Consider the following 26,801-nt stretch of genomic DNA (forward strand, 5'->3'; position numbering starts at 1 on the left):
CTATTAGGTATTATTTGGAAAAATTGGGTCATTAAACCAAGTTAGCATAGAATATTTAGTTAAGTATAGAAAATACGGTATGTTATTTATTAGAATGATGCCGTGTAGCGATGTAATATGGTGATTAAATCAGCTAAGGATATTTGATAGATGCTAAAAAAAAAACCCTACGATTAGTCTCATCAAGTTAAAAATGCATGTTTTTAATTTTTATGATAAATTAAAAATGGTTTACAGAATGCAAGATGAGAATCAAAAATCGGTAATCGAGTATCCTGTGTTTCCCAGATGGATGGAATTTATAATTGGATAGGAGTTAGGTTAAAAGCCAGAAAAAGATGGGAGAAGGTAAGAAAGAGTTCTCACTAAAAGAAGATAAAACTGAATTCTTAGAGCCTATGTCTTGAGAAATTTTTTACATTTTTAGTGGCTTAATAAGAAAAAATGATACATCAGAGTTCCCTTTCTGGTGCTTCAGTGTTTCAGAAATGTGTGGGGAGCTACTCTCCACAGAGAGGGGAACAGCCTGCTGGGTCGTGCACAGGCCCAAGGAAGACTGTTACACACGGAAGCCCCAGCCCGCCAGCACCGCATCCAAGACTTCCAGACGCAGGGGAGAGAGGGTGGGAACGGATATCTGAAAAGCATTTACTATGTCCAAGGCATTTTGCCGTGGATTTTATTTGTACCTCTTATCTGATATCCTCACCTTTAGACCTGGTCTGTTCTTACCATTAAGGGAGATGTTATCATTCTCATTTTCCACATGAGGTAACAGAGATACAGAAATTCAAAACCTTGACAAAAATGTTACAAGAGGCAGATTTAAACCCCAATACATTTGATTCCCAAAGCACATATTTTTCCTGTAATTAATAGCCAATAATTATTGTGAACTGACTGTACTTGTACCAAGAGCGATTCCAAATGATACATAGATTTTCTCTAACCCTCACAACAACACTCTGAAAGAGACATTATTACCCCCATTTTACAGATGAGAAAACTGAGGCACAGAATGTTCAGTAACTTGCTCAGTGTCATACAATTAGTAAGTGGCAGAGTTGGTCCAGTAAAGGAGCTCACATCTTTAACCTCTTTTGCCTCCTATGAGTACATCTACCTTTGAAGGATCAGGCTTAATTCTCAATATTAGGGGAACCTTATGACTCCTAATAAGGTTTGGGCCACGTAAGTCATAGAAATGGATTTCTCCCAGCTGCGAACTTTTGGGTTGTCTCACCTAAGGTGATGCCTTCTCTTCTCTCTCTCTTTTTTTTTATTACCAAATTCTTTTAGCAGTTAATTTTTATTTATTTTTATTGACGTACAGTCAGTTTACAATGTTATATCAATTTCTGGTGTACAGCACAGTGCTTCAGTCATACATGAATATACATATCTTCATTTTCATTTTCATATTCTTTTTCTCCATAAGCTACTACAAAATATTGAATATATTTCCCTGTGTTATGCAGTATAATCTTGCTGATCTGTTTTATATATACCAGTCAGTATCTGCAAATCTCGATCTCCCAGTTTACCTCTTCCCAGCCCCTTCCCACTCAGTAACCGTAAGTTTGTTTTCTATGTCTGTGAGTCTGTTTCTGTTTTATATATAAGTTCATTTGATCCCTTGTTTTCTAATTGGGCCATACCTTCTAAGACACTTCGCTGCTGGAACATAGTGGTTTGGGAAATGTTTCTTACCCAGTTCAAAGAAGTTTAGCTAGTTTACCACTTTGTGTGTGTGTGTGTGTGTGTGTGTGTGCGTGTGTGTGTGTGTGTGCGCGTGTGTGTGTGTGTGCGTGTGTGTGCACGTGCGCGCGTGCGTGCACATGTATGCATGCATGTACACTTCATGAGATCCTTTGGGCTCACTGTTTTCCATGGAATAAGAATTAATCCTTCATAGAACTAACAGCTCTATTAAACTCTCAAACTCTGTCCTTTAATGTGGACTTTCCTTAAGACTTAACTTAAAACATGGTAATTAAATATCGTTTAAACCATTTGCTGGGATTATAATATATTCTTTTTACTCCAAAAGTATTTGAAATAGATTAAAATGAAAGAAACCAATACCGTGGGATAAATACAATAAAAACTCAAAACGGCATAGAGTAAACAGGAGATAGCTGTACCAGAAACTTAAGGTATTTCAGTGAATTGCTGCAGAGCATTTAATGTGGAATTAAATACTGTGGCAGCCGAGGAAACAGAGAAATATTATTGGTCAAATAATTTTTATTATATGTTCAAAGAAGGTAATATAGTTCATTGGGGGAGGGTGGCTTCCAGTGACAGGCCAGTTGACAACCGTCTCCTTCCCCTGCGTTAAATCATGTGTAAACGTTCCCGGAGCCCCCAGGTCTTAGTGCTGAGGCTGCAACTTTAAGGAACCACCACTGAGAAGTCTTCAGAGAGGCACCCTGGCTACGCTGTAGTTTTTGCTTAGCAAAGCTTCAGTTTAGCTTTGCTCCTCTGGGGGAAGGTCAGGTTCTGGCTCAACCCTCCTTTATTCGGGTGTCTGCTCAAAGGTCCCTCCCTTCTCTGACTGTCCCCTCTAAAGGAGGCTCCCTCTCTCAGCACCTGCCTTATTGTCTATCCCTGCTCTGTCCACCATGGTAGCCACTAGCCAATTGTGACAATTAACACTCATTACATTACATAGATTAAAAATTTAATTCTTTGGTCATACTAGCCACGTTTCAAGAGCTCATTAGCCAAACGGGGACAGAGGTTACCACGCTGGACGACACAGATACATGTCATTGCTGTTTTATGCTCTGACCCTGGGTTTCATTTTCTTTTTAGGACTTTTCCAACATGGTGCCACATACTTACTGATTTATTTGTGTTCCACAGGAGTGTTTGCTCCCAATGGCAGAGAGATTTTTTCCTACAGTACTGCTGCTCCTTAGAGCCTAAAGCAGTGCCTGTTACAGTTCTCTGTAAATACTTACTGAGTGAATGAACAAACAAATGAATACATTTTAGTATTTCTGATAAAAAATATTTTGTCTAATGTCCTTGAGTGACCTAGGATATGGCTCTGCCACAGTTTTTAAGATGAAAGAATGAAAATTCTATAACCAAGGACACATATTTTAAAGATAATACGGCACTATTAAATACACTAGCCAAACTTGGATTTGTTTTGTCTTCCATATTATGAAGAATAATAAGTATGAAAATTCCTTACATACTTAGCTTAACAGTTAACATAAAGTCTGGAACACGAAGGTGAAAAATACCAATTTTCTTTGAGTTAAGAAGTCATGTGATGGGGGAGGGGGGTGGGAGGGATAAACTGGGAGTTTGAGATTTGCAGATACTGACTGTTATACAAAAAATAGATAAACAAGTTTATACTGCGTAGCACAGGGAACTATATTCAATATCTTGTAGTAGCTTATGGCAAAAAAGAATATGAAAACGAATATATGTATATTCATGTCTGACTGAAGCACTGTGCTGTACACCAGAAATTGACACAACATTGTAAACTGCCTATACCTCAATTTAAAAAAAGAGTCACGTGAGTAGAATGAGAAAGCAAGGTACTTACACAGCTAATTGGGCTTCCCCTGGCATGTAATTGAAAGCGGCCGTGATCCATTGTAATGGAATATATTAAAGGTGATATTGTGTAATTATAGCTACACATGATGAGAAATCATAATAAAATGGTATAGAAATGTCATTGTACCTCAATTAATTTCAAATAAAAATTACCCGTGAAATGATTGCAGTGTCTAAAAGGAATCTGCTATCTGAACAAAATATAACTGGAAGCATGGCTGCCCCAGGTGTGCCTATAAATAGACATCGAAGCTAATTTGTGATTTCTGCCAAGCATGAGGCTTCAATAGCCTTGAAAAAGAGAGTTTCTCTTCTCTTGGGTCCAGCTTTGTGAGGGGAGATCTGGAACAGTGATGGAGGATGGTGGTACCTGGCAGAGCCAGACAGGCCTGGTAAGCCAACAGTTAGCCAAATTCATGCCCAGTTCCAGCTACTGACCATTAGGGATTAGGTAAAGTGGGGTTGTTTTCTCCTTCACCAGCCCTTGTAAGATGCAGGTATTTTCTGAGTAGCATTAGTTCTCAGCAGATTTGCGAGTGTAGATCATGGGGCATCTGTAACCTGTGCTGCATTGGTATTATTTTTCTATTTCAAGGGATAAAAATGGTAAATGTCCTTGGATAAACTTGCAAACTTCCATTGGTTTCCAAACCAGGTCCAATGAAGGAAAAAAATGATGACTAACTTTGTAGGCCCCTATATGTTCAGTTAAGGTTTCTAAGCTGCAATAAATATGAGTTCAATTTCAATACTTGACTCTTTTGAAGATCTATTCTGTGTATATGTAGGAAATGTTTTATTTCCTTTGGTGCTGGATCTAGAGTACAATTCTTAAACTTTACATCAAGGGTAGAAAGATAAATTCACGTGCTGTTAAGGCCTTAGGGGTTGTTTTAGTCACCAAGAGAGCACTGCCTATGCGCTGAGAATAAGATGAGAACCCTAGATTGCCTAAGTCTATCTCAGGCAGAGTAAGGAAAATGGCGCCATGGAAGCTTTCTGTTACATTGACGTGGGGAAGTAGTTGTGAAGAAAAAGCTAGCTGAGGTGCTTGACACACAGTTGATGCTAATTTAAAATTTTCTTAATACTTTACGGTGTATTGCCAAAATACCAATTTCCAGAATTAATTACTCTGGTTGGATCTTTTCTTATCGACCCCTTTCAGCGTGGTTATGCTGTTCACTCGTAGTACAGCCAGGTGCATTTGTTACTGTTTGTGTTCCATTTCGGTCCCTGGACACACGGAGGCTGATTTTAATTATTACTTATTTGAGAAGTATGTGAAACTGCTGTAGTGCTGAGTCAGAACGGTATGAAAAGGCTTACTTAGAAAAGTGTGACTCCCATGAAGTGTGATCCCTCGTATCGTATTTCGTTCCCTCACCCATTTCATTTCCGCCTCATCCTCACTCACCCCCTGTAGCTTCCCAATTTCATTAATTTCTGAGTAATTCTTCTGCATTTCTTTTTGGGGGGGTGGGGTGTAATTAGGTTTATTTATTTGTTAATGGGGGTCCTGAGGACTGAACCCAGGACCTCCCACATGTTAAGCACACACTCTACCACTGAGCTATCCCTCCCCCTGTATTTCTTTTTGCACAAATGTTTTCTTATACAGTGAATGCACTGCAGTGTCTTTTTGTGGTACCAGGCAGTTCAAATGCTGTTTGGTGATTTTATCTCTTAAGGATACTGTTCATATTGGTATTTTCTTACCACTAAAGTATTAGAGAGCTAGTGAAACTATTATTTTCTTTCTTGAAAATTATTTTGAGGACTTTTTCCTAGAATGCAAATAAGAACATGAATTTTGATGGGCTCATTAGCACTGAACCGGCTATTCCTTAATAGGATTTGTCTCAAAATGGTAACATAAAACAAGCAGCTATATTTTTCAAGTTTTCTTTTAATGCATTATATATATATTTTAGCAAAATCTTTTAAAATTCTCTTTCCCCTTATTAACTGAATTTGAAGTATTTCGTGTCCGTGAGAGCTGCTAGCCTGTTACATGAACTATGTGTTTTTTGCTTCTGCAAGTTTTGCCGAGTAGCTTTCCTTACACACAAAGCAAAACAAATCATGTTCCCAAGTCCGTTCGGTTGTGCTGCGATGCGTTTCATTGTGCGCTCTTTTTTCTTTCCAAATCCTGTGCAGGCGTTTGGCCAGTCCTTCTCCATCCACCGTAAGGTTGCTGAGGATGGCGAGACTCGGGAGGAGACGCTTCTGCAGGAGTCCGCGTCGAAGGAGGCTTACTATCTGGGGAAGATCTTGGAGATGCAGAACGAGCTGAAACAGAGCCGGGCTGTGGTCACTAACGTGCAGGCAGAAAATGAGAGGCTCACGGCCGTCGTGCAGGACCTGAAGGAGGTAAACCGACAGCACACAGGTGCCCTGGGAGAGAGCTGTGGGAGAGAGAAGTGAGAGAGAGTGCTTCCCGAGAGAGAGGAGTGAAACCTTTTCTCTGGTCAGACAAGGTGCACGCAGTATCCACGCCAGCAGGCTTCCTGCTTTTTTAAGTGACACGACAGGTTATTCTGCGACAAGCTCTTTCTTTTATCGTTTGCTAAGAATGTAAAGTCTGTATTTATTGAGTACTTGGGAATGGGCCTTGCCATTTCTGCAGGGATGTTTCAGAAATACGGTGCCCTGGGCACTTCCTCCCGTTTACCTGTTTCAGTGCAGCGAGGAGAGGGATGGCTGGCCGCGGTGCTCTGTGTCCGCACTAATTCACAGTGACGGTGGTTTTAGCTCAGGAGTCTCCTCACTGGGGAGTGAGACCCTGGGGGAGTGTTCTGAGGGGGTCTTAGAGTCTGGTGATGTGCAACCATGAACTATTTTTCTGGCTGTAAAGAAGCAGCAAATTGTAGCTCCTTATGAATCAGGTCCAGTCCCCGGACCTCCACTGCACTCGCTCTTTGCCCTCAGCTTCTCAGGCAGGTGCGTCACCTGCCGGGTCGTTTCAGGGTGGCGGAGTCATTCTGTCCTGGGGGAGGGGATGATGTTGGGGACAGAAATAGCCGAAAGCAGCGTCATCCCCTGAACCCTTTTAAGAGCGTTTTTGAAAGCTTCATATTAAATATAAACTCCATTTTTTTGATAGAAAAGATGTAGAAGAGGGACAGATGGCCTTTAATCCCTACACACTCATCTCTCAGAGGTTGACAAATGCCAGGTCCACTAAGAAGTGGGCTCCTTAATTGAGCATTTTAATAATAGAAAAAGGTAGGGTGAAAAATTTGTTCCATATTGTGAAATGTAACCAAAGGAGTCCACCTGGTACCTTTCTCTGGAAATTCATGATGTATTATAAATAACATTTTGTTATTATGAGATATAAGTCATTTATTGGAATTTAATCCATAATTTACATTCACATGTGTCCATATTGCAATGAACTAAATGAAGAGTGACAGTAAGATTTCTTCTTTACCTGGCTTGCTGTTTTTGGACACGCCCCAAATCTAGCAATATGACTTCTGGAGACAGAGAAAGGGGAATTCAGTGTTGGTACCAAGAAAAGCAGGAGAGTTTTCAGGATGCCCTGCCTCACTACCCTCCACTGCAAATGAATGTTAAAAACAATTGCTCTCCAGTTCTTCGTTTGTTGCATCCATCTGTGCCAGGTTTCCACCATCACTTGCTTATCCTTTGGAGTACCGGACCCTTCTCCTCCTAAGGGACTGCCATTTACCCTTCCAACCCCAGGCTTCCCTGTGAGACAGGCATCCACTGCCACGGTGGGCCCAAGGTCACGGAATCCACCATCCTGGGTTAAGCCCAGAACACCCACAGGGGGCGACCTCAGCAGCCCCGAGCAGCAGGTTCACCTGGCGAATCCAGAGAGAGGCTGCGACATGGGCAACCTGAGGGTGACTGGCACCCATGTGCAGGTGGTTTATGGAGAATAATCAAGCAGCCTTGATTGCCAGTTGGATGGATCCTCTAAAAGCTGCACATCCCCACTATGTGCAGCGGCTGCAGTTGGGGAAAGAACGGCAAAGGTTGAGGGAAAAGCATCCACAGATGTTTTTCTGTTGAGGAAGGACAGTGGAGACTGATGGAGCCATGCTTGAGTGCAGTTTCCAATAAATAGATGTGTGACAAGTTGGTTAGTAAGAAGGATGTGGAGGGGAGGGTATAGCTCAGTGGTAGAGTGCCTGCTTAGCATGCACCAAGTCCTGGGTTCAATCCCCAGTACCTTTGTTACTGAGTCCAAACTTGTTCTGCTCGCCGACATGACAGGCCAATAAATTGGGAGACAAGGTGTTGGGGCAAGAAATAGCGACTTTATTCAGAAAGCCAGCAGATGGAGACAATGGCAGACTAATGTCTTGGAGAACCAGTCATAATACGGGCTCCTTTTACACAAAAAAACGGGAGGAGGTGTGGTTGGTTGTTGCAAACTTCTTGGTGTAGGAATCCTTTATCCTTGCAGCCGTCCATGTGGGCCAGCTCCTGGTGCTCCTGCAAAACCTCCAACGAAACAAAGGTTATTCTCTATTCTGCAACTTTGAGAGAGCAGAGCGTGAGAGCAGAGCGAGCAAGACTAAGCATGGAAGACAGGGCACAGTGGTTAAAGCCAAAGGGACAGATCTAATAAAGCGTCGGATTTGTTCTTTTCTAGTATACCTCCATTAAAAATAAATAAATAAACCTAGTTACCTCCCCCGTAACAACAATAACAAAAAAGAATGAGGATGTAGCTTAGGAATGAACCGAGGAAGCTTTGAGAAGCCTTGCCCCGGAGCTGGGCATGGGAGCGCCATAAAGCGCACAATTTGGAGAGTTGCCGAGTGGCCACTAGGTTACAGTCCTTTGATTCCTATGCATTTTCAGTCGTTGATTTGCAGTAAGAGACTAACGTGCTCCATTCAAATTTATGTATTTTTAAATCTGAAATAAATTAAGGCAATTTAGCCTGCGAGTTTATTCATTCAAATTTGTCAGAAACTAAGAGGAAACTAAAAACAACCCAGGTGGTTGGTTTCTTGGTCTTCGCTGTCGGCCAGCAACGGATGTGTGGATGTTCTTTGTGATGAGCTGAAAGGTGGTGGTACTAACTACACCGCAGAGCCCTGCTGTTTTTCATCCAGGCTTCATGTTTTAATGTCCCTAATAAAAGTGTAACTAGCGTATAGAGCAGAGTACATTTGTAAAAGGAGAAGAGGAATCAATTCTACTCCTTGGTATATTGATACAGACTTCTGATGGCTGGTGTCAAGTTGAAATCTCAGATTTTTTTTAAATTGTAGGATCAAATTTATTTACTTTTTGTACTCTGGGTACTGACTGATGCAAAGTGATCAAAAGAGATCATGAAACAAAAAAATCATGACTCGATAAGCGATGAGAAATAGACAGGGATAACCAATGCAAAATGTAGTGAATCATCTGCTTGACAATGTTGTGTGAATTTAATAATTTAATTAATGGAATCATTTAAAATTTATTGAAAGGACTCATCTCTTATTTCAGTACGCTGATTGGTACTGGCAAATGTGCCTGTCTGTATATGTGCTGTGTGTGTTATGGAAACTTTACATGTATGTTTGTGCACGTGTGTGTGTGTGCATGTAATTCCATGGTCAGATTCTTTTCCATATATGGTATATATAGGATAGTACAGTGGGAAAATCAGAAACATTTCTGAATTAGGTATTAGAAAATCAACATTCTAGACTCAGCTCTGCTAAAAGTTTTAGAATTATATTCATCATATATGGGTTAAAGATTATTTTAGTATATAGTAAATAAATGAACAGACTATTATCATTAATAGTTTTCTGCATCCTCTATAAATATTATTGAAGATATTATTTATTATGTATATCCACATTCTTAGGTTAAAGAAACTTAAGGTAAATGCCTTTTTGACTTTATTACTTTGAAAATTCTTTCTGTTGAGATATGAATCAGGTGGTAGGAATCACAGTATGTTTTCATTATTGCTTTTGGTTCTTCAAACTTCAGTTAAATTTTTAACTTCAATTAAAAATTTTTAAAAAAGAATTTCAGAAACAAACCAAAAAACTCATTATAGATTTCATATTTTATTTAAAAAGTGTGTCTGCTTTTTAAAAATATGTTATTTTTTTTATTCAGGTATAGTTAGTTTACAATGTTGTGTCAATTTCTGGTGTACAGCACAAGCTTCAGTCATACATGAATAGACATATATTTATTTTCATATTCTTTTTCACCATGAGCTACTACAAGATATCGAATATAGTTCCCTGTTCTGTACAGTATAAACTTGTTTATCCACTTTATATATACCTGTCAGTATCTGTAAATCTCGAACTCCCAGTTTATCCCTTCCCACCCCCTGCCCCACTGGTAACCATAAGTTTGTTTTTTATGTCTGTGAGTCTATTTCTGTTTTATAAATAAGTTTGTCTGTCTTTTTTTTTAGATTCCACATATAAGTGATATCATGTGGTATTTTTCTTTCTCTTTCTAGCTTACTTCACTTAGAATGACACTCTCCAGGGCCATCCCTGTTGCTACAAATGGCATTATTTTATTCTTTTTTATGGCTGAGTAGTATTCCATTGTATAAATATATTACAACTTCTTTATCCGGTCCTCTGTTGATGGACATTTAGGCTGTTTCCATGTCTTGGCTACTGTAAATAGTGCTGCTGTGAACATTGGGGTGCAGGTGTCTCTTTGAATTAAGGTAAAACATGCTACTATTAACTGTCCTTACCCCTGTTGGAAATTTTTGAAAATATGAACTGTCAGATGTAGGGTTTGAGTTTCTCATCTTAGGGTTTTCATCTTTCTGGGATTTTGCACTTTGCAGTCACACCTTCATTCATTCAACAAGGCACCTCAGTGCTCGCTATGAGCCAGATGCCTGGGTGCTTGGGAAGCGTCAGTGAACAAAAATTCAACGTGTGGTTGATTTCAGTGTTAGAACAGCTCAATGTGTTTAGAAACCGTTTCCTTCTCCTCTTTAGTATCTGTGGAAATAGAGAGTGAGCTGTGCTTCAGACAATATATGTTATAAATTGAGTATCTGTGTCCCTTCAGCGTATGTTGAAACCTGACACCCCATGTGATGGTGTCTGGAGGTGGGGACTTTGGGGGTTGATTAGGTTGACAGTGGAGCCCTCATGAATGAGACCCAACGACAGACACCCCAGAGAGCTCCCTCACCCCTTCCACTAGGTGAGAACACAGCGAGAAGGTGGCGTCTGTGACCCGGGAAGTGGGCCTTCAAACCTGACACTGAATCTGCCCGTGCCTCCCGGTGTCCAGGGCTGTGAGAGCTAAATGCCTGTGAAGCTACCCAGCCTCTGGTGTTATTGTTTGAGCAGCTCAAACGGACTAAGAAAACATTTTGGACAGTAGGGACATTATGCTGTATGCCAGAAATGGACACGTTGTAACTGACTATACTTCAATTAAATAAATACATAAATTAAAAAAAATTAAACAGTAAATTACACTCATCTTTGTCTCTCACTAAAACCACAGATAGGTGACACCTGCTGGACTAAAGCAAAACACCAGATGAGAAGCCCTGGACCTCAACCACTAGCACACGTTCACTTTTATTTAAGAGGAGCCCTTCAGCCACGCTTTAAAAATGGAGTTGCTTCTACTGTATAATTAGGAGGTCTGGTAATAGTGTGGAACTGGAAATCAGGAAATCTGAGTTCAGGTCCTAACTCGAGCACTTTATTATTTGTGTTTGATTAAGCATCTTATTTTCCGTATAAATGTTATAGTAGCACCTGTCCTACTCCTCGTGATTTTTGTGAGGATAAAATAAGATATTTTTCATGAAAGTGCTTTATGAGAAATTGAGGACTATGTTAGTGTTATTTATTGTTTCAAAGTTTGGTGATTGGACTTCACATAGCCAGACAGAAACAAAAAATTTAGGAAGATGTATTGGAGTAAACCGAGTCGCCGCAGCACCTTCTGATAGTAGCAAGAAGGAATGGTTGGCATCCGGACGTCAAAAGAAGAGACAGCACATATTTAAAAGCCAGCAGGTTGAAAGAGGAGATCCGTCTGGATGTTCTTACTATCAGTGTAAATAGCCTTCTGTACCTGGCTGGTTCTCCAAAGGGTCGCTGCATTATTTTTCAGTGAGACACTGAATGTGCTTACGATGACCCGAGTCATGGGGAGAGGTTGATTATTTAATTACGGCATTCAGTAATAACGAAGCTTTTCCTGCAGTCTCTGAGTTTCTGGTTGAATGCTTGGCCTTTGAGAGCTGTGTGTACACGTAGCTGCATGAAACTGACACTCCAACTGAATGCTGATTTTTCCTGTTCTTTAAAGGCACGGCGTGGCTATACCTGGAAAGTTGTCTGTTTCCCCGGCATGTCCCAGTTTCTCTCCTGCTCGTTGTACTTACTGGGAATGGACCTCACACCTCCCTGGAATGTTGCAGAGTGCCAAACAGGGAAGAATCACCAGTCTCTTTAATTGGTTTAAATAACTAACAATAATGTCATAGCTAACATTTATGAGAGCTTATCACGTGCCAAGCACGATACTCAGCATTTTATGTTCATTATCTTATATAATTCTCTCGAACTTACAAGGCATGTGCTGTTTCTATCCCCACTTTCCAGGTGAGGCAAAGAGAGGCTTACAACAGCCCAGCAGGCAGTCAAACTGGTGTTCTAAGCCAGGCGATCTGAATCCAGAGTCCCTTCTTTTAACCATGTTAGTGCCTGCTTACTGGTTTATTGATTCTGTTAGAGAGGGCTGTATTTCTTTTTGTTGAAAAGTTCTTTCTGACACTTGCTGAGCTGTAGTGAACAAACATCCCTATTAACATGATCAAGGAATTTGAAAGCAAAGTTTAGCAATATACTGACAGTTCACCTTTGAATGACTGATCTGATTGTGCCTTTGGGAAAAATAAGTTACATTCATGGATTTGTTTGTAGTATTAGTTTAAAATTATAGGCTCTCAGAATTTTTTTAAATGTGTGTGTATAGTTCAATGAATTTTAACAAATACATAGATTCATGTAACCACATACTCCTTTGTAGTCACATCCTTCCCCACCCCAATCTCCAGTAACCAGTCATCTGTTTCTATCACTACAGCTTTGTCTTTTATTATTTTATTTTATTTTGGGGGGGGGGTCAGGGAGGAGGTAATTAGGTTTATTCATTTTTCAGAGGAGGTCCTGGGGATTGAACCCAAGACCTCGTGCATGCAAAGCATGCGCTCTACCACTGAGCTGTACCCTCCCCCGCTATCGTTTTGTCTTTTAAGGAACATCATGTAAATGGAACTATACAGTGTGTAACCTTTTGGGAGCAAGTCCTTTCCCTCAGCGTAATGCCTGTGAGACTCGTCTAAGTTGTTGCATGTCAGTAGTTCCTTCCTTTTTATTGCCAAATACGACTGTGTGGATACATGACTTTTTTTTTTTTAGTCGATTCACCTATTGGAGAACATTTGGGTTATTTTGAGTTTGGGCACTTGCAAGTAGGGCTGCTGTATACATTCATGTGCATTTATGTTCTTAGGTGAACGCAAGTGTTTATTTCTCTAGGGTAGACACTTGGGAGCAGTGGAGCTGGTGGATGCAGATGCTGGTACACTGGCAGGTGTGAGTGGAGAGAGCCTTCGTGAGTCCTGTTCAGGTTGCTCCAGTTTTCCCTCTGAAGCAGGAAGCAAGGCCAGCGGCCGAGAGGGCAGATGGCGCGGTGCTGGGGATTTGAGGAGGGGGCGTGGTGAGATAAGCACTGAGAAGAGTGAGGCACTAAGGCAGGAAGCAGGAGGAGAAGGTCTCTCAAGAGGAGGAATCCCGGAATGGAGATCATCACCTTTGTGCACACTGAGAAGGCCAGGAATTAAGACCAGGCCTTCTGGAGATATTGACAATGAACCAGGAGCTAAAGTCTTAAGAGAAATGAGCGGGGCTGAGTCGGTGTTGAGAAGTGACAGTAACAGTGCTCAGGAGTGGGTAGCATGGTGTCTGTGTCTACCCTGCTGCTGCAGCCTCGTTCCGGGGAAGTCACTTTTAATTTTTTTTTTTTAATGTACATACATTAGCTTAAAAAAAAAAATCTCGTAATGACATGAGATTTAAAGCAGAGGGGTTTTAAGGATGGAGAAGGAGGGAGTGGTGAATGTTCTGAAAGCAGCCTTTTGGGCACCTGTCCCACAGGCCACTACTGGAGAGAGTTGCAAGGGAAACAGTGTCCCCAAGGGAGAGTCAGGTTTCCATTCATCACAGTGCATTATACGCATCTGTAAAATCATTATGCCTTCCATGGTCCCATATGCTCACAGAGTCGGTGACTACAGATTAGAATGCATGCCTTGTTATAAGGAGCATATATGTTTAATTTCTCTTTTTAAGGATTGGGAAGTACTTTTTTCCCCCATGATTTGGAAAGTTAGGTTATTGTATTTGTCAGTGAGAAATAATCCGGCAGCTTCTGAATAGTTTTCAAAATCCTAGCAGTCGATCTTCAGTCGAAAATACCTTTATCCTTTTGGGGGTTATTTTAGGGGTGCACTAGGCATCCCATAATACCAAACACTTAGGGGAAGACTTCAGAAACGAAAGCACTCTTCCCTTTCGTGGCCATTGCTGAAACGCCAGTGGCCAAAATGAAGTTCTGTCCCTTTGTGACTTCTGACCGATGCAAGAACCGTAAAAGGCATTTCAGTGCACCTTCCCACATTCGCAGGAAGATTATGTCTTCCAAAGAGCTGAGACAGTACAATGTTCAATCCATGCCCATCGGAAAGGATGATGAAGTTCAGGTTGAATGAGGGCACTACGAGGGGCAGCAGGTCGGCAAAGTGGTCCAGGTTCACAGGAAGAAATGTGCCGTCTACGTTGGACAAGTGCAGCGGGGAGGGCTCATGGCACGACTGTCCATGTGGCCATTCACCCCAGCAAGGCGCTTATCACTAGACTAAAACGGGGTGAAGACCACAAAAAGATCCTCGAATGTAAAGCCAAATCTCACCAAGTAGGAAAGGAAAAGGGCAAATATAAGGAAGAAACAATTGAGAAGATGCAGGAATAATCTTGTATACAACTTTCATTAAAAACTGTTACAGTGATTTTTTAAAAAGCATATGGTAATGTTTCCAACATCCAGATGTAGGACAGCATTTGGACACAGCTTCAAAATAGTACCACTTTCATTTGTGACTCTTCTTTCTGCGTGAGACAATGAGAGGGGGCATAAGCTTCTGGCCTGATGTGGCAATTGCAGCAACTTCCTGTGTAATAGCCAGTCATTAAGCCAGTGCCAAATGGAGAATTAAATGGGAAATTGCAGAGAAGTTCAAGCTAAAGTTAGAAATGGCCAGAGAGCATTGCCTGGGGCAGGTTACAGAAATGGCAACTCTGGAGCTGACATAGGTTAAAAAATAAAAATCTGTTTCTTTTTTTTTTTTTTTTAATTGAAGTATAGTCAGTTACAATGTGTCAGTTTCTGGTGTACAGCAAAAAAATCTGTTTTTTAAAATATTCTTGGCATAGTTTCTTTACTTTTTTTTAAAAAAGGTGATTGTTTTATCAGTTACCATTCATCCTATAAAAATAATAAGCAGCAAAGGCACCCACTTTTTAAAATGTAGAGCCAGTGTGGTGTATACTTGGCACATACACATATATGTGTATATGGATTATAAATTTGGATTTTATATGTATGGATGTCTTTCCTTTCCTTTCCTCCCTCCCTTCCTCCTTCCCTTCCTTCTTTCCCCCTCCTACCTGACCTCCCTCCCTTCTCTTTCTTGTCTTGTGAATTAGGGTCAAATACCAGCTTTCTACCTCTTGGAACATAGGAATAAAGACTGTGTATAATCCATTTGGTCCACATTGATTCTTGGACTAAAAATAGCTTGATTCAGTTTCCAACTTCTTCTCCCACCCCAAGCTCAGATTTTGCTCCCTGTGCAGACTGGGTAGAAGAGGGGGAGTAATGAATAATCAGCCGTTCAGCTGGAATGCTTAGTGGGCAATTTTAATCTTTTTTTTTTTTTTTTTTTTTTCGCATCTTGACCTCTATTTCCAAAGAACATCCTGGTTGGCAGATCTAGCCTGATTAAGATTCTGTTCAGGCATTTAATTCTCCTAAGGGAATTGATAGCTTAATCTCACAATCAAGGCTACCCGAATCTACTCAGAACTTAATTCCTTGAAGGTTATAGGAAATTTATACTTGGGCAAGGCAGGAAGAGCAAACTAATGAGTGAGCTTAGTGATGTAATGAATTTTTTTATATATATAATCTTGAATTACACTTTTTAATGCTTAATCAACAAAGATATTTTAAAAATAAATATTATAGAGTGAATTATATTAGATGCATTAATAGACCTGAACTTTACCTTTTAGTTTGAATTCAAATAGAATGTGTCCCATAAGAAAGGCTGTCCATTGGTTACCTACTTATTGGCTTCCTCATTGTCTTGCATGTTCACTTATATTAAAAGTACTTAGATTGAGAAATAGTTTTCTGATAGAGTTCTGGCTTCACTAAAACAATTTTTCAGAAAGGCAGAATTATAATTAAACATTTCTTCTGAGGTTCTCGCACTATACAAAAACCTTACTGTCTGTATTACATTAAAAAAAAAACCTAAAATACTACAATGTATTTTTTAATGAGCTTTGGCACACAATTTTAAACATGCACATTAATAGATCGACAATATTTATGGGCCAGATTATTCCCATGTTTTGTTGTGGCTTACAGGAGAGAGTGTCTGTCTAAAAATGAGTTCAAGATTTGGCTACATGTGCAAGGAAGTGGCCAGCAGGTGTTTTCTGGATGGCAAATTCAGTTGTTAGAATGATAACAGGATAACAACATCGATCTTGTCCCCAGCAACTGATGATAATGAAACTGGGTCTTGAGAGGAATAAAAACCTTGCATCATTATTTGAATCAATCTTTCATTGGCAGTGCTTGCCAAGGGAGTGTTGTTTCACGACCTTTTTTTTCATTATCAACTCCTTAACAAGTGATTTATGCATTTGTTTTCCTAATTGCCACAAAATGAAATACTGAGGAATAAGATTTTGTAGAGTAGTGGTGAGCTTGGGAGGATCATAAACCATTGTAATATCTAAGTTTTTGTGTTTTTTTTTTTTTTTTTTTTTGCTTCCCTAAGGATTAATTTTCACCCCTGTATTAATTCTCTGTGGTTAGCTGGAACAAAATACTTCAAATTTGGTGGCTTAAAACACAGGCTATTCCCTTACAGTGCTGAAGGCCAGAAGCCTGCAGTTGACTGGGCTGAAATCAAGGTGTTGGCAGGGCTGTACTGCCTCGGAGGTGTGAAGGAACGCCCGTTTCCTCTTCCAGTCTGCCCTCCTTGCATTCATTGGCTCATGGCCCCTTCCTCCACGTTTCAAAGCCAGCAACATAGCGTCTTGTTTCAGTGTCATATTCCTTTCTTGTTTTTTGTCAGATTTTTCTCTGTCTGCCTCTGATAAGGACACTGTGATGAGGGTCTACCTGGATAATCCAGGAAAATCTCTCCATCTCAACATCCTTAACTCAATCACATCTGCAAAATCTCTGCTGCTGTATAAGGTACCACACTCACAGGCTCTGGGGATTAGGACCTGGACATCCTTGGCGGCCATTGTTCAGCCTCCCACAGGGGTAATACCACCCCCTATTGGAAATGCATGTTCTACATATTGAGAAAGAGAAAAAAAATAGAAGAAGATATATATAAATATGTAACTTTGGCTTGTAATCAATTCTTTATTCTATATCTTTAATTATATGTTTAAAATTAATGAGACTCAGGAGCCCTAGAGTTGGTGATGCTCATCTTATTTCAATGTACTAACCTATCCATTTATTTTGCATCACCCTTTTGGCTGGAGCCAGTCAGCAGAGAAGGGCAATGCGTCACTCCAAGGTCAGACAGTGTCATTACCTATCTCTTATTGTTAAGCGGGAAATCCACCATTAAGCTTCCGATTGAGAGAAATATTATTGAGTTGGCAAATGCTTTCAGTGTGTATGTGCAGAGAGTCGTAGGTAACCGCATTTTTTCAGACTGTGGCAAAGAGAAATGAAAATTCTGTGCTGTATTTTAATTTGCTGCAGAGTTTCTCCTCCAGGATCGACCATTCTGTTGAGCACCCCCAAGTCAGACAGTGCTGGAAATGCCAGCGTGTGGAAGGCAGTGTCTGCCTCTCTCAAACTGTTCAGAGGGCTAAAATGAATACATAATTAATTCTAGTAGTGGAAGTCACTTCTCTCCCCCTGGGCTGCTGTTTAGGATCGCTGCCTGAATGAAAGCAGAAACCTACCTGACATCCTCTAAGCCTGACTTACATCCTCTGGGGACCATGCAGCGGATACCACTGGGCTCTCCAGCCTGCGTGTGTATTACTAATTAAAGACACGCTGCCAGGGTCTTCTTTATTTATTGCATGGCTAGCTTAGATGGCGTGGAAATTGATCAGTTCTCTATTAACAATCCATGAGCTGCACTCCCATCTGAAATGAGCAGAGGCTGAACAATACATTTAACACAATGATTGAGGTTGAATTCAACAAGAATCCTGATGAAGTCCAACTAGATTCTTAGTGCTCTGCTCCAGCGGCTTTTGGAGATAGACTTTTTTCCCTGACACACTTCACCAAATCATGGGCTTAAAAACAGTTGTATTTGCCCTCATTCTTGGGCAAATAGGACCTAGGCATCCTAATTTTTTTTTTAAACAAGATTGCCACAGAATGTTACTAAAAGCCTATGTTTATGTTTGATAAAGCAGTGCACAAAAGAAAAGTTGTATTCAGTAAAATTCCTTACAAGTTAATTACTTAAAACTTTGCAAATAACTGAAGTTAGATGCTTTGGATTTTGTTTTTAGAGCTAAGTGCAGATTTTGCAAGGGCATTCATCTCCATGTCGGCCAGGGTTTAATACTGGTTCTACAAATATTAGCTGAGTAGCCTTAGGCAAATGATTATCCTTTCGGGGCCTCAATATTGTTATCTATTAAATGGGAATAAAAATAATACCTGCCTCGAGGAGGTGTTGTGAATCCTCACATGTGTGCTTGGCATGGCTACTGGCATATGGCAGGCAGTGGGGCCAGAGTTAGCTTTTGCATTATTTCAGTGCTGTTTGCATATATTTTTAGAATGCACTTAGGATTATTTCTCAGGAATAGCATTCCAGAAGTAGAATTACTGGATCAAATGATACAAGGTTTTCTTTTCTTTTTTTTTTTTTTAAGGTCATGCATGTAGCTTTATTGCTTTTCTAGAGGATTAAAGCAGTGTATGCTCTCATTCATAATGGAAGAGAGTTCCCATTTCACTGAGCCCTGGCAAGCATTAAGCTTCGTAACTCTGTCAGGTTGCTTATTTGATAGCTAAAGAGTGGCATTTCAGTGTTAATTTATGAGGTCATTGACGATAGGGACATGGTTTATCGTCTTCATCACTACATCCTAGCCCAGAGCTTGGCATATACTAGACATCCAGAAAAAAGAACAAATCAGTGACGAGAAATTAACTACTTTCATTAATTTGTGGAATAATAAATATGTACATTCATTAATTAAGGAGTAATTGCTACACCTTCATTTTTTGCACGTTTGTTAGGTTTCAGCGTCTCTATTATTTATGTGTGGTTCAAGAAATTATTGACTTCTTAATCATTTGCTCTGAGTATTCGCCCCAGTTTATTTGCCTTTAGATTTTATTTTATTTTTGACACATTGAATTTTTGGCAGTTCTGTTTTTAAATCTGCTGCGTGTTTCCTTTGAGATTCCTTTTAGTAGTTTTAAGGGTAGAATGTTTTTTCTTCCTTCTTCTCCCCTTTACCCGTCTCAAAACTATAAAACTATAATGCTCATTTATATCAGTTTTTATGGTTTAATTTTTACTCTTAACGCTTTAGTTTATGTGAGATTCAGCTTGGTGTGAGGAACAATGTGAGAATTTAAATTTAAAATGTTCCCCTAAATGGCTAAATGTCCCAACACCATTTACATCATGATGCTTCTCTTTTTATAAGAATATTAAATTCTATTCTTTGTATTCAAGCATCATAAATAGCTTAAACTGAGAGAACTGGGGTAGATTACAGTCTCAAAAAAACCACCCCAGAATATTTTTATAATGTTAGCAAAAGAAATGAAAAGAATTAATTGTTAGTAAAGTTATTTTCAATTCAAGGGATGAAAAATAGGCCATATTTAATACATTATTACTGTTTCCCAGAATATACAACATTTATGATTTGACATAGATCTTTTAGACATGATTTATAAGCTTTTAGAATTTGCATATAAGCCCTGGGTTAAGGATTTACATTTATGATGAATCTCAATATTTTTACTTTGAGTATCAGAAAAATACAAGAGTGTAATCCAATTTAATTTTATTTCCCCCAGCCTGATTGGTCAGCAGTCGGATTTGATTAGTTTTCTGTAACCTAAATATTCAGTAGCCTAAGGGTTTCTTACCAGGTTTCTGAATAAATAAAGCATGTTTTCGGTCTGAGTGAATTTCTTCATAATTTCTCTTTAATTAAAATTGATTCCTTTTAAAAGACATTTGTATTTTCTTTTCTAGAAGTACTCCAACACTATTCAGTCTTCACTGTGTTGTGTTTTGCTATCCTGTCTTGTCCTATTTCTGGTGTATTTTGTCTTATTTCTGTCCTATTCTGTTATTTTCTCTACCTACTCTTATGCCAGAGATTCCCTTTGTGATGATTGTATAATAATATGTTAAAGTTTACTGTTACTGTTTTTCTCTTTTTCTTATGTTTCAATTACTTTGGTGGCCCTTTAATTTTTGGTTCATGTTTAAATGGTCTGATCTAGTTTTTAGATTATCAATACGCCTGTATGCTTGATCGATAGCACAATTTGGAAGATGAGCTCAGGCTCCCTTTTTTTCTCCTGTGCTGACTTAATATTTCTTCTAGGAGCGACCTTAAAAATTCATTAGTTCAGTTGTCTACAAGGTAAGAAGAGTCATCCTTCATCAACTGTCCCAAAATTAAAATAATTGATTTCATGTACATTCTCTAAAATAAAATATGGAAACCAGTGATGTTCACAACCAGACACTGCAAAAATCAATACTAAGTTTCTTTTGTATTTGAAATCGAGAGCTAATAACAGCTGCTTATAGGATTTTCCAACCTAATCTTTTTTCTGCTAATAGGTGCTCAGTCTGACAGAGCTCCTAAGGACCATTTCACCCTGTCTCTCTTTGCCGTCCCCCTTTATGCAAATAAGATGACCCTTACATCCAATCAAATCATCACAACAGGCTTTTCATCATTTTTAATGGAACGTCAGTTTCTTGCACCTGCTTGCCTGGTACCCAAAACCTTGCATCTCCCTTCAATCTGCAGCACAGAATGTTCATCAGAGGGAGTTACCTTCAAGTGCCTACTTGTTATTCTAGTCCTGTCAAAAACTCAGCTGACAGATACGCAAGGGTCATAGCCCAGGTGACACACAATCTGCCAAATCCCCCATTTTTTCTTAAGTTTTAGCCTTCTCTTGACACAGAGTATTAGAAAACTGTATACTCTTATCAGCAATATGATGTGATGTTTAAAAATAGGGACTAAGAAGTCAGATAAGAGTTGAGTTCAAATTCAGGCCCCACCACTTACTTTCAGTGGAATCTTGTCTAAATCACATCATCTTTCTAAACTTTGACATAATTGACATATATTCGGTTTACAGTATGTAAATTTCTGGTTTACAGCATGGTGATTCAGTTATACATATATATGTATCCTTTATCATATTTTTCGTTATAGGCTATTACATGGTATTGAATATAGTCCCCTGTGCTCTACAGTAGGACTTTGTTGTTTATCTATTTTATATATAGTAGTTAGTATCTGCAAATCTCGAACTCTCAATTTATCCCTTCACCCCACATTTAACCCCCGGTAACCATAAGTTTTTTTTTTCTTGGGGGGGAGGGATTTGAGTTTTAATTAACATGTGGACAAATATAATATTAATTTTTTAAAATTTGAAATTTTCATGAACAAAATCTTTTCTGTAGTATTTCATTATAGTCACTATTCTGTAGCTGAGCCATTGAAGGGAAAAGGATCTAGCCTTTGGTGTAGCTGAGAAATGGTTTGTTGTTTGTTTGTTTTAATTTTATTTTCTGTTGAAGTGTAGTTGATTTACAATGTTAGTTTCAGGTGTACAACAAAGTGATTCAGTTATGCATATATATAGACATGTATTTTCAGATTCTTTTCCATCATAGTTTATTATAAGAAATTAAGTACAGTTCCCTGTGCTATACTATACAGTAGGCCCTTGTTATTTATCTATTTTATGTATAATAGTGTGTATCTGTTAATTCCAAACTCCTAATTTATTCCTCTCCCCTCTTTCCCCTTTGGTAATCATAGTTTGTTTTCTATGTCTGTGAGTCTATTTCTGGTTTGTAAATAACATTTTAATCTTTTTTTAGATTCTACATATAAGTGATATCATATGATACTTGTCTTTGTCTGACTTACATAATATGACAATCCATCCATGTTGCTGCAAATGTCATTATTTTATTATTTTTTATGGCTGAGTAGTATTCCATTGTATAAATATACCACATCTTCTTTATCCAGTCATCTGTTGATGGACATTTAGGCAGTTTCCATGTGTTGGCTATTGTATACAGTGCTGCTGTGAACATTGGGGTGCATGTATTATTTTGAATTAAAGTTCCCTCTGGATATATGCCCAGGAGTGGGGTTGCTAGATCATATGGTAAGATTAGTTTTAGTCTTTTGAGGAATCTCCATACTGTTTTTCACAGTGGCTGCACCAAACTACCTTCCTACCAGCAGTGTAGGAGTAAGCCTCTCCACAGCCTCTCCAGCATTTATAGTTTGGACTTTGAATGATGGCTATTCTGACTGGTGTGAGGTGATACCTCACTGTGGTTTTGATTTGCATTTCTCTGATAATTAGTGATATTGAGCGTTTTTTCATGTGCCTATTGGCCATTTGTATGTCTTCATTGGAGAAATGTTTGCTTAGGTCTTCTGCCCAGTTTTGGATTGGGTGGTTTGTTTTTTTGTTATTGAGTTGTATGAGCTGTTTGTATATTCTGGAAATTTTAAGCCCTTATCGGTCACATCATTTACAAATATTTTCTCCCATTCTGTGGGTTGTCTTTTCATTTTGTTTATAATTTCCTTTGCTATGCAAAAGCTGGTAAGTTTAATCAGTTCCCATTTGTTTATCTAATGGTGTTTTTAAAATCAGATAACTAGAATTCTGCGACTTTTGTATGTTTCTCTTTTCACTTGTTGGCTGGGAATCAGAGCTGAGTGGAAAGCTCAGTTAAAGTGAGTAATTGAGGCCTGGGCAGGATAATGCTGTTTGGTACGCAAGCTATTTGCCCAAGTGAGAAACCTGTTGTCTAAGATCAATTGATTTTCCTAAAGCAAACAGTTGGTAATTCAAAACCAGAGTTGAATTACTGGTTTATATTCTTATCTGCACTGAGCAGAGTTTCCCTGGAACAATTAAGTCATATTGACACAGGGGTCTCATTTCTCAGTCCCAGTAGCTACATCACGTCAGTGTTTGCATTCATGCTTCTCAAGAATATTTGCTGCCTCTCTTTTTTTTTTTTTTTATTGTCTAAAATTTCACATTTTAACTGCTTTTTTATGTAGGCATATTTTATTTATAATGGCCTCAAACATTTTAAGCAGAGAGTAGAAATAATCATCATAATAAAATACGAATGATGATATAATCCAAATCAGCAGAGACAAAGAAAGCAAAAGAGGCCGTAGTGTAATGGTTAAAGCATGGGATCCAGAGTCAGATACTCCTGACAGTCAGATAGATAGAACTAGATGAGACAGTGCAAAGCTCTTGGAGTAGTTCATAGGATAAGTGCCCAATAAGCAGTAGTTTAAGGAAAAACAGTGAAATTATAACTTAGTGCCACAGGCATTTTAAAGATTGCGTATTGGGTTGAGGCAAAGTTGAGATTTGGAAAGAAAAAGTGGCCCTCAGCAATTTTTTTAAAATCAAGAAACATGAGCTATAGTAGACAAAAAAAATGCCTAACTTTAACCTGGCTCCTGTTAAGTTTAAGAATTATTTAAAGAACATCACAAATGCCTGATTTAGTTAAATTCTTTGAGAAGGTCTAATTCCAAATTCCAGAGCTGGAGATGGACATGGTCATCACTGGACTTCAGTTTTTAAAATCAGGACATTCAAGGAGCAGCCAACATTGCTTTCAATTCTCTCTCTAATAGGTGGAAAGACTTTTGCTAGCTGAGTGGCAAGAGTGGAAAAGGAATGTTAAAAATACCCACTGGTCTCATTTTATTTTTAAGTCAGAAGGGAAAATTCCTGAAATGTTGCCTGACTTGACTTATCCAGTTTAGAACAGAAGGATCGTTTAGATTGAAAAATAGTAGCCTGCTGGTAAATAAGGGAAATAATACCTTTGAATCTAGGGGCACCTGAATGGCCTTTTATTTCATAAGTTATGTCTCCCCTTCTTAGGATAACCAGGAGAAGGATGGGAGAGATTAGTCTCTAAGGAGGAAAAGAATTTATTATCTCTACCTCCAGAAATAACATTGTAATTACGGGACAGATTTCCACCAAACTGTTTTTAGAAATTGCACATTTTTAACTGATTAGGAAGAACTATGAAGAAAGCATCTTTATAGTTATTTGAAATTCGTAGTTTTTCCAAGTGTTTATTTTTACTTTCCTCCTCCCACTATTCCGCATTTATCAGATGTTTATTGAGCACCTTCTATTGGGCAGATACTGGTCTGGGCACTGGAGATACAGCAAGAAACAAGACAGCATCTTTGTCCTCATGAAGCTTACATTTGAGTGAATGAGATGGACAATAAACATAATTACAATAGTCTGTCATGTTGTAAAATGGGAAATCCTCATGGAGGGATTGGTGTGTTGGGTGTGCGTGACATCAAGAGTGTTGATGTGCTGATCATGTTTGGTTTGAGATGCCTGCTAGATCTCCAAGTGGAGAATAAGAAGGTAACTGGATATGTAAGTCTGGAGCTCAAAGCAGAGGCTGATGCTAGGGAAAGGAATATAGGAGTTATCAGTGAATGCATGACGATTAAAGCCATGGGTCCAGATGTGATCACCTGTGGAGTGACAAGAGAACACAGCCAGCAGTCAGACCTCAGACACTCCAATATATGGAGGTCAGCGAAGAAAAGGAGTCATTAAAGGAGACTGAGTCTTAGAGATAAATGTGTTTCCAAAAGGGTAAATGAAGAACTGTGTGAGCAAGATGAAACTTAGGACTGATCATTAGATTTGGCAGGATGTAGGGAGGTTGCCAATGAGTGTGGCAAGAGATTTCCCTGGAGTGGAGGGAACCAAGGCCTGATCAGGCTGCAGAGAGAAGGTGAAGAAATGGAGATGGCAGGTATAGACAGATTTAGTTCAGTAATTTGCCAGGAAAGGTGGCAGAGGGATGGGGACACTATTATTTTTGTTTTCTTTGTTATTAGTTTCTTCTGTGGTGGTGGTTTATTTTCATGGGGGTTGTGTGTTTGTAAACTGATGATCCTTCAAGAAGGATAAATTGGTGATGAAGGAGAGAGGTAGGATGGATAACTGCGGAAGTTAAGTCCTTGAGCAGGTAAGATCTCTCTTCCTGATATGCATAAAGATGGAAACCTTGAAATGAAAGAAAAAAAAAGATTCTTGTACTGATATCAAGAACCCTGCGTTAGGATAGGGTGCGGATGGTGTGGGAGTAGGGGGAAGGGGGAACTGGGAATCTGAGGAGCCTGTATCAGTACCATTTCCTAGGGAAAGGAACCCCAGGTGGGTAGGGTAGAGTATGGTACCAATTGCGCCCCCCGCCCCCAAAAAGGATTTGAACAAGCCAACTTCCTGGCTCCCTGGGATGAAAACGTGAGCCTGGGCTTTACCGGCAGGAAGCCTGAAGTAAACTGGGATCGCTTCACAACAAAGCACGTTCTTCTAGCTTGTATGTGGCTTCTTTGAAATAGCTTAGTTGATTCCGTACTTTGGTTAACAGTGTGTAAATCTAAAGTGATTTGTTTGTCTGTCTGTGAATGTGTCTTTCCTCTTCCCGCTTCGTCTCTCATCTCGAGCTGAAACAGGAGACAAGACAGTTTCCGGTGTGAATTTCATAGAGGAAGCTGATACAGATCATTATGGCTGGAGAGGGAGTGTCCCTGTGTTTCCTAGTGTCCCTGACAGCATGCAGATGGAGTCTGGCTTACAGTGCTCTGAGTTTGGGAGTGTTTTCCTAGAGATCGCTGAGGGCTTCAGGAGCCTACAGATGAGTTTGTTCGTTTGCTTTTTAGTAGTTTAAATGCTGCCGGTTAATTGGCAGCATTGAGCTGAAGTTGTTCCATTATCGTATTTTTAGTTCATTTTTAGGCACAAATATCTTCCTATATGATCTGATAATACCGATCATTTGCAAGTGATTTTATTGCAGCACCAGTTTGGTTCCCAGGAATGCAGAAGCATGGATCCTCCACTAGACACTTGAAAAGGAAATAATAAGGACTTAGAAATAAATGTTGTCTAGGTTAGTATAACAGACCATTTTGGTGAGGGACCCACTCTTTGAAATCAAATAAGAGACACAAGAAAGAATGCTGGGAGAACCTGTATGACAGAATGAAAAGAATAAAAATCATATCATTGTGTTAATTCCACAGCCACAGATCTATGACGCAAAAGAATCGCTAAAACTAAAGCTTGTCTTGTTGATACATTTATTAGTGTCTTGTTTCTCTTTTTAGATTCCACATTTGAGTGATGTCATATGGTATTTTTTCCCCTTTCTTGGGGGTGGGAAGGGATAAATTGGGAATTCAAGATTTGCAAATACTAACTAGTATATATAAAATAGATAAACAACAAATTTCTACTATATAGCACAGGGAACTGTATTTAATATCTTGTAGCAACCTATAATGAAAAAGAATATGAAAACAAATATATGTATGACTGAAATGTTACGCTGTACACCAGAAATTGACACATTGTAAACTGACTATACTTCAGTTAAAAACAAAACAAAACTAAACTTGTCCTACACGACATTTATCACAAAGAAATTCTGTTTGGACATTGAGTCAAACTTTCCTGACTAGATTGCACACAGTTAATGTTGTATGCTCTGCAATTACCCTCTTTCTGTTCCAATCTGGGTTTCATCA

The 26,801-nt window shown here is 39.2% G+C and overlaps 1 protein-coding gene and 1 pseudogene across 10 annotated transcripts in view; both read left to right on the forward strand.

The window, feature by feature from the left end:
* BICD1 (BICD cargo adaptor 1) overlaps nt 1-26,801 on the forward strand; it is a 172,499-nt gene that overhangs the window by 76,383 nt on the left and 69,315 nt on the right. For all 10 annotated transcript variants that reach the window (XR_012503928.1, XR_012503929.1, XM_074357303.1 and 7 more), the window contains exon 2: nt 5,746-5,958. Coding sequence is in view for 8 of the 10 variants with exons in the window: in XM_074357303.1 (XP_074213404.1) it covers nt 5,746-5,958 (213 nt within the window). In the remaining 2 variants the exon portion in view is untranslated. The remainder of the gene's footprint in view (nt 1-5,745; nt 5,959-26,801) is intronic.
* On the forward strand, nt 14,016-16,107 carry LOC141575913 (large ribosomal subunit protein uL24-like; annotated as a pseudogene).

This window comes from Camelus bactrianus, chromosome 34 (assembly GCF_048773025.1).
Source record: "Camelus bactrianus isolate YW-2024 breed Bactrian camel chromosome 34, ASM4877302v1, whole genome shotgun sequence".
In the NCBI taxonomy this organism is placed as follows: Eukaryota; Metazoa; Chordata; class Mammalia; order Artiodactyla; family Camelidae; genus Camelus; species Camelus bactrianus.